This window comes from Onychostoma macrolepis, chromosome 07 (genome assembly GCF_012432095.1).
Source record: "Onychostoma macrolepis isolate SWU-2019 chromosome 07, ASM1243209v1, whole genome shotgun sequence".
NCBI classification, from domain to species: Eukaryota; Metazoa; Chordata; class Actinopteri; order Cypriniformes; family Cyprinidae; genus Onychostoma; species Onychostoma macrolepis.
The window spans coordinates 30,011,395-30,025,290 of record NC_081161.1 but is presented as its reverse complement, the minus strand read 5'-3'; the positions used below and the strand labels follow the sequence as shown (position 1 = coordinate 30,025,290).

General features: G+C 41.4%; 1 protein-coding gene across 1 annotated transcript in view; it reads right to left on the bottom strand.

The window, feature by feature from the left end:
* The window catches only part of igdcc4 (immunoglobulin superfamily, DCC subclass, member 4), an 85,184-nt gene that overhangs the window by 50,512 nt on the left and 20,776 nt on the right, over window positions 1-13,896 (bottom strand). The window contains exon 2 of the mRNA XM_058780900.1: window positions 5,084-5,392. Coding sequence (XP_058636883.1) covers window positions 5,084-5,392 — 309 coding nt within the window. The remainder of the gene's footprint in view (window positions 1-5,083; window positions 5,393-13,896) is intronic.

The following is a 13,896-nucleotide window of genomic DNA, read 5'->3' as shown; positions in this document are numbered from 1 at the left end:
ATCGCATTTAAAGTCGTCCCAATGAAGTTCTTATGCATATTACGAATCAAAAATTAAGTTGATATATTTACAGTAGGAAATTTACAAAATATCTTCATGGAACATGATCATTACTTAATATCCTAATGATTTTTGGCATAAAGGAAATCTATAATTTTGACCTATACAATGTATTTTTGGCTATTGCTACAAATATACCCTAGTGACTTAAGACTGGTTTTGTGGTCCAGGGTCACATATAATATACAGTAATATAACTGTCATGACACAGGCTAGGAGACACAGAGGTAAGTGGTCAAACAAGGGTATTTATTAAAGGAGACAACCAGGAGGAGATGAGAGGCGAATAAAGCACTATGAGACGAGATCCAGATGGCTAGGCTTGCTGTAACAGTCCTTTGCTTTCTTGCAGGAAACACGTGGAACGGCGGAGAATCAGGAACTTCTGAGGTAAGGGAAACACACAGGTAAGTATAATAGGTCTGATTTGGTTCAGGGAGGTGAAAGATAGACCGGACGAGGAAGGAGTGTGCAGATATAGTGGAGCTTCACTGGCTGCAGCAGGTGCGGGGAATCAGAATGCAGGTAATTGTGGGTGCTGATGACTGTGGTGACTGAAGTGGCTGTTACTCTCTGACATTACCCCCTCCCCCAGGGGTGGCTCCTGATACCCTGCCACGGCCTCTGGGTGCGGGACGATTCGGGCGGTTGCGATGGAATTCCTCCAAGAGTAAGGGGTCTAGGGTATCGTCCCGGGCCACCCAGGAACTTTCCTCTGGTCCATATCCTTCCCAATCCACCAGGTACTCGAGCCAGCTGCCCCATTGCCGGGAGTCCAGAATGTCACGGACCTGGTAGACTGCGGCCTCTTCTGGAGGAGGTGCGTCCGGTTCGGTGCGTCCTGTGGTGGAAGGGGAGAAAGGTTTCAGGAGTGAGACATGGGAAGTGGGATGTATTCGGTACCTGGCTGGGAGTTGGAGCTGGTACGTGACTTCGTTGACCTGCCTCTGTATTGGAAAGGGATCTATGTAGCGGGGACTTAGCTTCTTGCAGGGCAGGCGGAGGCAGAGGTCCTGGGTCGACAGCCAGACCCGATCGCCTGGCTGGAATCGAGGGGGGTCTGACCGATGGACATCTGCAAAGAATTTATGCCTCCGCACTGCACGCTGGAGATGGATGTGTGCTGAATCCCATACCCTCTTGGAACCAGTAGTCCAGAGCTGGAACCTCCGAGGGCTCTTCTGTCCACGGGAACAGCAGGAGCTGGTTGCAGAGTATGCATTGAAATGGCGTCAGGCCGGTGGTGGATTGTTTTGAGGGAGTTTTGAGCATACTCGGCCCAGGGGAGGAATCGGCTCCAGCTGTGCTGATCGTTCGAGCAATATGACCGAAGGTAACGTCCGAGTTCTTGGATCTTCCGCTCAGTCTGGCCGTTAGTCTGAGGATGGTATCCAGAAGATAAGCTGACTGTTACCCCTAGGAGCTGAAAGAATGCCTTCCATACACGCGAGATGAACTGGGGTCACTGGTCTGACACAATGTCCTCAGGTAGACCGTAATTCCGGAACATGGTGGAAGAGACTCTCCGCCGTCTTGAGTGCCGTGGGTAGGCCCTGCAGGGGGATCAATTTACACACCTTGGAGAAATGGTCCACGACCACGAGCATGCACGTGTGGCCCTCAGAGTTAGGAATATATGCAAAAAAAACTACCCCGATGTGTGACCAGGGTCTTTGGGGAACAGGCAGGGGAACCAGCTTGCCAGCTGGAAGATGGCGGGGGGACTTAGACATGGCACAGACTGAGCAGCTGCGGACGTACCTGATGACATCCTTGGCCATACTGGGCCACCAGTACTGAGCTTGAAGGAGCGAGAGGGGTCGCTGGCTGCCTGGGTGTCCAGAGCCCGGTACTTCATGAACTGAGCCCAGAAGGGTTAAACGCTGGGAGGATGGAATGTAGGTCTTCCCTTCTGGGCCTCCCTGCGGAGCTGGCTTAGTGCGGGTGGCGTCACGGATGTGCTTGGTGAGTTCCCATTGGATGGGGCTGACAATGAAGGCTGAAGGGAGAATGGGTTCAGGTTCTGAGGGCTGATCGGGGGCGTGTAACCGGGAGAGTGCATCTGCCTTGAGGTTCTGGTTTCCGGGACGGTAGGTGATGGAAAAATGGAAACGGGTGAAGAACAAGGCCCAGCGGGCTTGAGGCGTTTAGCATCTCTGAGGTACTGTCGATTCTTGTGGTCGGTTATGACGGTGAATAGAGAGGAAGCTCCCTCCAGCCAGTGACCCTACTCCTCCAGAGCTAACTTGATGGCCAGCAGTTCCCGGTTCCCGATGTCGTAGTTTTGCTCCGCAGGGGTCAGTTTCTGGGAGAAATATGTGCAAGGATGGAGGCGGGGAGGCTCACCATGGTACTGAGACAGCACGGTGGCCCACCTCGACTACAAAGGGGACTTGAGGATCTGGGGACGAAGGATGGGAACGCTTCTTTGAGATTCTGGAAGGCTTCGTGGGCATCGGGGCTCCAGGACAGAGACTTGGGCTTGCTACACAGCAGGTTGGTAAGGGGCGCTGTGAGCCGACTGAACTGGTGAATGAAACGTCTATAGAAGTTGGCAAATCCTAGGAAAAAAATAAAATAAAAAAAATAGTTCCTTCACTGACTGTGGAAGTGGCCACTCCTGGATGGCATTTACCTTCCCCTGGTCCATCTGGATACCGTCGGGGCTGATGTTGTATCCAAGGAACTGTACTGTGGAGCGATGGAACTCACATTTCTCCAACTTCAGATATAGGTGGTGTTCTCTGAGCCGCTGAAGGACCTGCGTCACATGGTGGCGATGTTCGACCAGGTTCCGGGAGTATATAAGGATGTTGTCGATGTGGTTTTCCCTGAATAGTCTTGACTCGGAGCTCCCGGGGCTGCCACTTATGGGGTAGGTTGAGCCGGGTTAGGAGGGCTTGAGAAATAAAGTTCCGAGGAGTCCGAGTCAACAAGGGCGGAGACTGAAACAGAGGATTCTGTGGCAAGTAGTTGCACAGGCAGTAGGGATAATACGGACACATCGGGTTCAAGTTGAATAGTACTCACTGCTGGGTGTGGAGGCCTCATGGGGCAGTTTCTGATGAAATGATCCGGGGATGCACAGTACAGACACAGTCCAGCCGCAAGGCCACGATCACGCTCTGTGTGTGAAAGGCGAGTGGAGTCTATCTGCATGGGGTCTGCTAAGGGAAGTTCGGAGGCGGGTGAGGCTAGCTGGTGTGCGGCTTCGTCCTCATAACAGGCAGTAAGGCGTTGTGAAATGCCGGAGGCGCGCTGCATGAAGCCTTCCAGTCCCATCTGAGTGTATACGGGGATTCAGCCCCAGACGATAGGCACTCAGCAGAGCGGCCTCATTCCATCCGCTGGTGGCAGCAAGTGTGCGGAACTCCAGAGTGTAGTCTTCAATGGAGGACCCCCTTTGACATAATCACAGGAGTTGATCCTGCACGGACAGCCGTCTAGCGGCGACACCAAAAACCTCCTTGAAATGGTTGAAGAAAGCTTCATAGGAATTAATAATGACACTCTGGGCGTTCCAGATCGCCTTCGCCCACAGCAACACCTTGCCACTTAAAAGGAGATAAGAAAAGCTACCTTTGATCACTCAGTGGTGAACTTATGTGGCTGCATCTCAATGAAGAGGGAGACTTGGAGCAGAGAGCTGCCACACCCAGCTGTGTCACCCGCATAGGAAGCAGGGATGGGACATACAGAGGCAGGTGCCGGAGCTGGAGCTGGCAGGAGAGAGACTCGGAGGGTATTGACCACTTCCTCCAGCATGTCAACCGCCGCGGGAGGCTGGGGCTCCATGACACACTTACGGTCAGGTCCGGTCTTCTGTCACGACACAGGCTAGGAGACACAGAGGTAAGTGGTCAAACAAGGGTATTTATTAAAGGAGACTGAGGAGACAACCAGGAGGTGACGAGAGGTGAGTAAAGCACTATGAGACGAGATCCAGATGGCTAGGCTTGCTGTAACAGTCCTTTGCTTTCTTGCAGGAAACACATGGAATGGCTGGAGTGGTGGAGAATCGGAGCGGTGGAGAATCAGGAACTTCTGAGGTCAGGGAAACACACAGGTAAGTATAATAGGTCTGGCTTGGTTCAGGGAGGTGAACAGTAGACCGGACGAGGAAGGAGTGTGCAGATATAGTGGAGCTTGATTGGCTGCAGCAGGTGCAGGTGATTGTGCTCTTGTGAACGTGGGTGCTGATGACTGTGATGACTGAAGTGGCTGTGACTCTGACAATAATATGTGACCCTGGACCACAAAACCAGTCTCAAGTCGCTGGGGTATATTTGTAGCAATAGCCAAAAATACACTGTATGGGTCAAAATGATAAATTTTTCTTTTATGCCAAAAATCATTTGGATATTAAGTAAAGATCATGTTCCATGAAGATATTTTGTAAATTTCTTACCATAAACATATCAAAACTTTTAATTAGTAATATGCATTGCTAAGAACTTCATCTAAAGGCGATTTTCTCAATATTTAGATTTTTTTGCACCCTCAGATTCCAGATTGTCAAATAGTTGTATCTCGGCCAAATATTGTCCGATCCTAACAAACCATACATCAATGGAAAGCTTATTTATTCACATTTCAGAAAAATTGACATTTAAGACTGGTTTTGTCAGGGTCACATATAATATGATATAATATAATATAATAATATTATAATATAAAATAATATAATTGTAATTTCTTTGTAATTATTTGTGAAATATACTAATCATTTCTGAGTGAAAATTGCTACAAAGTAATTCCTATAGCACTTTTTAAGTGTATAATATAATATCATATAATATATATTTTGAAACTTTTATCAGATGTAGATGTTTATCAGGTATGTGTACACAATAATTAGAATGTGATGATTTCCAGATGATGCAAAATTAAACAAAACACACAACCAAAAACATGAACATTGACTGGCCTCTAAAGTTTGAAAGAATCTGGTTCTTTGATCCCTCTTAGACCCACAGCTGCTGTGTGTTGGACATAAATCAGAGTAGAAAGTGTTTATACTCACTGGCGAGATGCAGGGTGAGAGCCCGGCTGGTCAGGGCTCCTGTCGAGCTGGTACTTAGGCAGCTGTATCCGCCCTCCACACCCGCTGGAGCCTGGCCATCCGTAGAAGAGGGCAAGATGAGCAGAGATCCGTTGGGCAAAGGCCGGATGGTCTGGCTTTCTGAGAGAACTGCCCCATCCCGCAGCCAGGTCACGTTGAGGGGGGCCTCACTGGCCCCCAGGTGGCATTCCAGCAGCAGAGGGTGATCAGGCTCCAGAACCACATGGACAGGACCAGCACCACAGCTCAGCTCCACGGATACAGGCTTCTCTAATTAGTGTGTGAGAGGGGGAGAGAAAGAAAGAAAGAAAGAGCTGATGTTACAACCTCTGACAAACAAAAGAAAGCATGAAAGAAAGAAACCCAAAAGACAATGATCAGCAAAAAGGGTTCATAACAGTGAATTGATTCAATTCACAATTCATATTTTTATTTGATTCAAAGAGCAATTTGCTAATTCAAAATGATTTGATTCCATACAAAATTCTATTTGATTAACAAAGATTTAATTTGAAAAATGTAGAATTCTATAAACTCTTCCCTGTATCTTGGGTAATAAAAAAAGAGAAAGAAAAAAACTACTACTTCAGAAACTAAACTGAAAGGAAATGCATTACCTGCAAGAACATAGAGGCTACTTGAAATACAACACAAAGTTCAGTACAAACATAAGTGACCTGATATGTGAGGGATATTTTGAAAATATATTCCTGTATATTACTTACTAAAATGTAATCACTTACTAAATCAAATGTTATAATATGAAGGTAAAATAATATGGCTGCTTTAATTGCTTTTATTTTGCCACAATGCCACAAATCAGTATAAGAGGAAAGCAAAATCAATTAGATTAGAGGTCTTTAAACTCCAGTTCCAAGGGGCCGTAAAGAGATGGGCCGTTTGAGGAAAACATATTGTGACGGATCGGTGGCCCTCCCCCTCATCATCATCACCACCCCGTCCCTTATTCGCCGCCCTTCACCAGGCTCCCGACTGGAGTGGGTGGATGAGAGGAGGGGCGTGGGATCAACGCGGGCTGGCGGCGTGTGATGAGGCACAGCTGGACTGAATGAAGCCTCATCACCGCCGCTGTTAAATGCCCAGCGCGCCTCTCCTCGAGAGACCGGTCTCTTCCCCCGTGCATGCACGCTGGTGTCCTCGTGGGTCCAGGAAGGGTGCGTAGCGGGACATCGCGCCACCGGAGATGTGAGCTGCCGAACCCGCGGTCCGGACGAAAGCCTCACCCGTATTACGGCCGTCGGGCCAGGATGTCGGGCCGTACAAGTCCTGCCAAAGGCCGTGGACGACGTGTAAGAGCCCCCGCTGTGATGAAGCCGCCGCCCTCGATACTTACTCCGCCCCTTCCCTGGACCCTTCCTCCTGGAACACTGCCCTCCTGCACAAGCCCCGCAGCACAACGAGGACACCAGATCCCCCCGTTTTGTTGGACACTTCTTCCCCTGGACACTTTATTTTAGTAATTTTGTTTAATAAAAGCCTCTCCGAGGCCTGACGCCACACCCACTGTGTCTGTCGTTGGCTCCTCCCGTCACAATATGTTGAAAAAAGGGGGAATAATTAGTAAAGTAAAGGGGGAAAAAATATTACTACTGTCATTCTGCTTCAGAAATCATGATAATTATGATTATTTTATCTATCGATAGGCCCTTTTGAAAAAAAAAAATTATTAATTAAAAAAATACAATAAAAGCAAATTTTCATTTAATTAAGTGTTCATCCCTCCTTCCTTATAACAGCTTAGTTTGCACAAAATAGTTTGTTTTAGTGTTATATAAAGGGAATTTTTCCTTGCCCGTGTTGCCCAAGGCAATATTCTTTGTGAATTGTTTTGTGAAAAGTGCTATAAAATCTACAAATGTAGAAATACATTTCAAATGAATTGAAAGTGCTCTGTGTATGTCAAATTAGATAAGTGTAGGTTAATTTAGATCTTGAATAGAATAGAATAGAATAGAAAAGTTTTGAATTGGCTGAACGGCCTCTAAAGCTTAAAATAATTTATATTTGAGCTCACCAACACCCACAGCAACTCTGTGCTGGAGCTGAATCAGATTAAAAAGCGTTTATAATCAGTGGCGAGATGCAGGTGGGTGAAATTATGAACTGAATTTAAAATGTTCTCTTTGGGTATAAAAATACCTAATATTACTCTAACAATATGTTTTAAAAAAAAGGTATTTCATGAACTTAGGTAAATATTTTCCTAATTTCCTTTGGTTTTAGTACAACACAGTACAATGACAAAAGAAGACCATCATTCTTCAACACAGCATATCTGACTCAATATTTTATTGACAAATGACATTTACTTTTTACCAAACAATGAAAACAGATCTTGTAGCAGCGTACAGTAATCTAGAAAACATCATTTACTTTACACTCAAAGTAACCTGCAGAACAGAGTTATTCATGTTGTCAGTCATGTCAAGCGTGAGGCACTAATTTTATAACGACTATGCTAATCAGCCAGCCATAACACTATTTCAGCACTCTGTACACACACACACACAGAGCAAGACCACACGTTGAGCACACATTAGTCCTCTACATTTTCGTGCTGCAGTAAGCTCCCAATTAATTACGCTAATGGGAAATGGAATTATTTCCTAGATTAAAGTGGAAGCTGACCCTCCGGCATCCCTGGATGTGTGTGTGTGTGTGTCTGTGTGTGAGACAGAGACAAGCTAGCAAGCAAAAGCAGCTCGCACAGCTAGCACACAAAAGAAGGAAAGGAAAACACAATAATACTTGTTGGATGGCTGAAAGCCAAAGTGCGCAGACAAATATGTGAGAGAGTGACTTCTGAGGCAGAAAGAACACAGACTGACAGAGAGAGACTCGTAGTAAGTTTAGCACAACCAGAGCTGCAGGGTCCCTGAGTGCAATCGCCTACCTCTGTTTATAGGTGAAAATAAGGCCACTAAGCCCCTGACTCCAAAAAGGCCAGTGTCATTCCAAATGAGACCTTATTAGTAAGTGAGAGAATGCATGTGTCTGCGTATAGATCTGAGAGAGAGAGGGAAAAAAAATGAAACGCTGCCCACAATGAGCTGCCCTGCATCAAAGGCATTAGAGATCTGTGGGCCATAATAACAGAAACACTGGCCTACTTTCACCAGCCATTAACAGTTAGACAGAGAACGCAGGATCGCTTCAATAGACAGTCACTCCAGCTCGCCTTCACTGCGCTTCTCTGTCCTCTTGCTGCCTTTATTCTATTCAGTCTCCAATTAAATCTCATCAAGGCCATTTATGGTAAATTTTTTTTTTTTTTTTGGCTCAGTCTCCCAAGTTTTCTGAGATCATTGATAACTTTACATTATTTACCTTCCAACCACTTCTGTCTCACATGCAGAGTTTGGCACAGAGCACATACAAAAAGAACAAATCCTTGTAGGCACACAGTTGAAGTGTGTAAAAACACACATTAAAATGAAATGCTGTCCGTTTGTAATGCTGCTCTTTCTCTTGTGTGCACATAAATGCACACCAGCTTACAGAGACCACGCTGAGTTTGTGAAATGGCAATGTTTGTGGGGTGATTTCTCACCCCGATGGACCTCTGCTGCTGCGGACTCCATCTGAGATCAATCCGGTGGGGAATCTCATGGCATGGCAGAGATCCAACCAAATCATCACTGTTACTCTGCCTTTGTAAATGAAGAGAGTGCTAAACAGAGATGGAAGATAGAAGAGACAGTATTTTCCATTGAGACTCTAGTTATGTAGTAGCCCAAAGCATCTGCCAAAGCAAAGTAGCAAAACCATAAAACACTCCTCTGAAAAGAGGTCATATGATACGTCTTGGTTGCTGGCTTCCTTACAGTTATTTCAACCAGTTTCACCATAAAGATCACACTGGTCAATTTGCAACACTTGCTAAGTTACACTGGTGAACAGCACCAAAACAGCACAACTAACATAAGTCAGGACCAGCATGAAAATTTGAAAACCATACATATTTTTATGTATACACATTTTATAATATTTTATTTATTATTATTATATACTATTTTATAATACTTCATATTTTGTTAATGACATATGAGGAAAATTGTGGAATTTAACAGAACTATTTTACTCAAAATTCTCTAAAATATTTGAAAACATAATGACCACTAATCTTTGCTCATAAGCACTCTTATGAGCAAAGATTAGAAGTTTTTTTTTAAATACAGTAAATATATCAAATAAACACAAAAATAACTAAATATCTTGCATTTATATTTTACCTCTACAAATATAATATACTAAAGTAAGTCTCTAAATAATATCGATCATCTTATTTTGACTCAATCATTATTGGCTTCTGTAGATGGACATCAGAATAGTTTTTTGTGCGAAGCAGGGAAAGGAAAGCAGAAAGGAGAGATGAGTTTTAGGGAGGTAAGACTTGATAAAGAAACTACTGTGCATGCCCAGCCAGACAGGTCTCAGACATTAGAGGAAAAATCTCAGGAAAACCTGTCAAGTCTGTAGAATCGCACTGTTGCTGAGAAACACATTTATGTGTTCTGTACTTTCAGATATGCAATTAATATTTAATTCACTAGCTCTAATTTAGGTCATTACATAAAAAGTTGGCAGTAACTATGGCTGAGATAACTACAGTATGTGCTATTATAGGCAGTACAGTTTAATGCTCAAAAAATGAACCAACCTTGTTTGGACTTGGCTGGGAAACCGGGGAATACCTTTTGTTTGTTTGTTTCTAAATAAAATATGCTCTTTAGTTTAGTTGCAGCCATTAAATGACTGGTTTAATGAAATATTGTAATTGTAAATTCTTGAAAAGATGTAATTATTCATTGTTATCATTGTGTAATGTAGAACAATGCAGTTGTGCAAGAAAAAATATATTTGCTTTTATTATTTCCATACAGTGTATGCCATTTATGCCTTAAACAATGTTAATGTTCATGTTAAGTTTGTTAAAGATACTTACATATTTTTAAATACATGCATGTTTACCTTCCTCAGTGTTGTTGCACTGTAGAAATAGTGGTTTAAGCAAGGGAAGTGCATTGTGTTGCACACTTCTTGCACACAGCAGGCTTTCAAGAAAAAAGTGATAGAAAAAGTAATAGGGGCCTGTGCCCCAGTAGAGCTTTAGGTCTAGCAACACCCTTGCCTAAAACCAATGTTAATATTCACATAATGGCAAAATACCATCTGATTATGTCTTACTGCCCATCCATCACAAAACCTGGTCTTTTCAGCAGCTTCGTCTAGCCATGCTAAGGGACTAATACTGATCTGACTCCATTAATTACTGTGCATTCATCTACGAGAAGATCTACCCGCAAACAGCATATATTATACACAGTGCAAACTTCTCAGTTACACAGCACCAGCCTCATCTTTCACAATACACACAAGTAAATTATCGCCTCTGCATGTGTTGCTGTGAAGTGGAGACAGTGCTCAGGGGTAGTACAGAACATTCTGTCTGAACTGTGGTCCATCCAGGAAAACTAGCAGCAGCCTGAATGCATCGCCAAAGGCATGAAACACTCATGATGTGACTCAACAAATACAGCAAACTGTATTTACACAACATAATGCATTATCAGTGTGACATGCAGCAGAACACTCTCAACATCCGGCATCTACTGAAGCATCTCGGGTGTCAACTTGATTTATAACTACAGAAAAAATATATTTTTATAACAATGACAGTGAAAGTTAGTCTCTTGTTCATCATGCACATTCAACAAAGCAACTTTTCTAGGCTTTCATACATTTATTTAATATATTTCTAGTTTATGGCCAAATTAAACCTTTGACAATGAAATGAAATAATTTATTATTAATTATTTAAATGGTATTCAAAAGGTTTTGAACTTTAAAAAAAAAATTTTTTTATCAATGCAATGATAATTAAATCACATAAAGAAAAAACGAATGCTTCTTTTTACTTTAAAACATCTTCCAAAATTATTCAGATTGTTACACATATGTTGTTGTGAACACCATACATTCATGGTTGAAATGCAATTTGTATATACAAAAATAAGAATATGCCTTTTTATGCCACTATAAAATATGCCACTATAAAAACAGTAAATATTCTAGTAGAAAACTGGCTTATAGATTATAATAGTATCCCAATGTTTGACTGAGGAAAGGCATAATGAGCATAGTGACCTTTCTATCAACATCGTTAAAGTTGCACGTGCATGTCTATATTACATATTTGTAATGTTCTTGCATTACAAAATATAAGCACTAATAATAAAACAATATAAACAATAATAAAACATACTTAAGTACTTAATAAATAATACACAATAATAACACTTGCTTAAAATAATGCATAACATCACAATAAGGCTTATTATATATGTAGGCCAGTGAACTAGAATAAAAACTACAATAAATTAATGACAGCTGAATTGCAAAAACTGCTTTTAAAAATCTTTATACCACAACACCATGCATACAAGGGTTAGTGTGTAATATGTAAATAGAGGGTTATATGTTTGCATAAATACAGTCATGGCCAAAAATATCGGCACCCTTGGTAAATATGATCAAAGAAGGCTTTGAAAATGAATCTGCATTGTTAATCCTTTTGATCTTTTATTTAAAAAATTCACAAAAATCGAACCTTTCATTGGATAATAAGAATTTAAAATGTGGGGAAATATCATTATGAAATAAATGTTTTTCTCTAATACACATTGGCCACAATTTATCATTGTATAGTATTATATAGTTTTTATTCAATACTTTTTGAAACCTCAATTTGCCAGTTTAACAGCTCTAAATTTTCTCCTATAATGCCTGAAGAGATCAGAGACCATTCCTTCATCCAGAATCACTCCAGACCCTTTAGATTCCCAGCTTCATGTTGGTGCTTCTTCTCTTCAGTTCACTCCACTCATTTTCTACAGGGTTCAGGTCAGAGGACTGGAATGGCCAGCAGAAGCTTGGTTTTGTGCTCAGTGACCCATTTTTGTGTTGTTTTTGAGGTTTGTGTTTGGATTATTGTACGGTTGGAAGATCCAAACATGGCCCATTATAAGATTTCTAACAGAGTCAGTCACTTATTGATTTTTTTATCTGTAGGTATTTGATAGAATCCATGATTCCATGTGTCTAAACAAGATGTCCAGGACCTCCAGCAGAAATATAGGCCCACAACACCAAAAATACAGCAGTATATTTCATTGTACACATGGGGTACTTTTTATCCCTGTGTTCACCAAACCCATCTTGAGTGTTTGCTGCTAAAAAGCTCTTTTTTTTTTTTTATAGTTTCACCTGACCATAGAAGCCAGTCCCATTTGAAGTTCCAGTCGTGTCTGATAACAGAAAATTCTGGAGTTTGTTTTTGGATGAGCTAGGAGAATTCTTCTTGAAACCCTCTCAAACAACACGTGGTGATGTAGGTGCTGTTTGACAAATGTTTTTTAAGGTTTTCTGACCTCGAGACTCAAACTCTCCTTCTCACCGTGCATTAGGACGATATAGACACACGTCCTCTTCCAGGCAGTTTCGTAACATTTTCTGTTGATTGGAAATTTTTAATTATTGCCCTGATGGTGGAAATGGGAAATGGGCTCTTTTCTTAAAGCCACTTCACTAATTTATGAAGCTGAATTATCTTTTGCTGCACATCAGACATATATTCTTTGGTTTTTCTCATTGTGATGGATGATTAAGGGAATTTGGGCTTTGTTTTCCCTCCTATTTATATTTCTGTGAAACAGGAAGCCATGGCTGGATAATTTAATGCTCATAATCACCCTGGAGTGCTCAAAATTGTGAACATGAATGGGAATATACTTCAGAGATATTTTACTCATAATAATTTCTAGGGGTGCCAGTAATCGTGTCCAACGTGTATTTGAGAAAAACATTTATTTCATAATGATATTTGAATTCATTTTAAATTATCATCCAATGAAAGGTTAGATTTTTGTGAAGTTTTTTAATAAAATATGAAAAGGATTAACAATGCAGATTAATTTTCACAGCCTTCTTTGATCATATTTACCAAGGGTGCCAATATTTTTGGCCATGACTGTATATGCAGAAATAAAATGTTTACATTCAAAGTTAATTCAAAATGTCAACAAATTGCCAGTATGAGAAAAGTGACACTGTGAAACTTGTCTCTTGACCTTTTGATGTCCAATTATTTGGACTTTTTAGATGAGCAAAGACCACTTCACCACCAAAACAAATAACTGGCTCTTCAATACTTACAAAAACCTAAATGTTAGAAATTATTCTAACTAAATGCATTGGACCACAAAAAACAAAACAAAACAAAAAAACCCTGAATTATGTATGGATTTAACAACGTAGCACTATAAAAACATGTTTTTTTGGATAATTGTAAAATCAGTCTTTATCATCATTCATTAATATTGCAGAAATGTTGAGCGCTAAATTGAAATTTTAGTGCTCTAATGGACTGATTAAAATACAAAAATATATTTCAATAGAGCTTTCCATCTTATATTAATCACATATAGACATATGAGTGCAATAATGGATTACAATGTAATTTTATAGGTCTGTCAGAGACATCATACTGACTTCATAAGCCACAAAACTAAAGGTTTATGCTTAAAAGAACAATAAGTACTGTGTAAGTGGTTAAAGTATCTTCAGTCATAATCAAAAAACAAAACAAAACACTCCATATCTGAACAGATATGCTGCTGCTGATAACAACAGTAAGAACAGATATACAACAACCTATCTGAGAAGAGATTACAGCAGCTCACATACACTTTGTA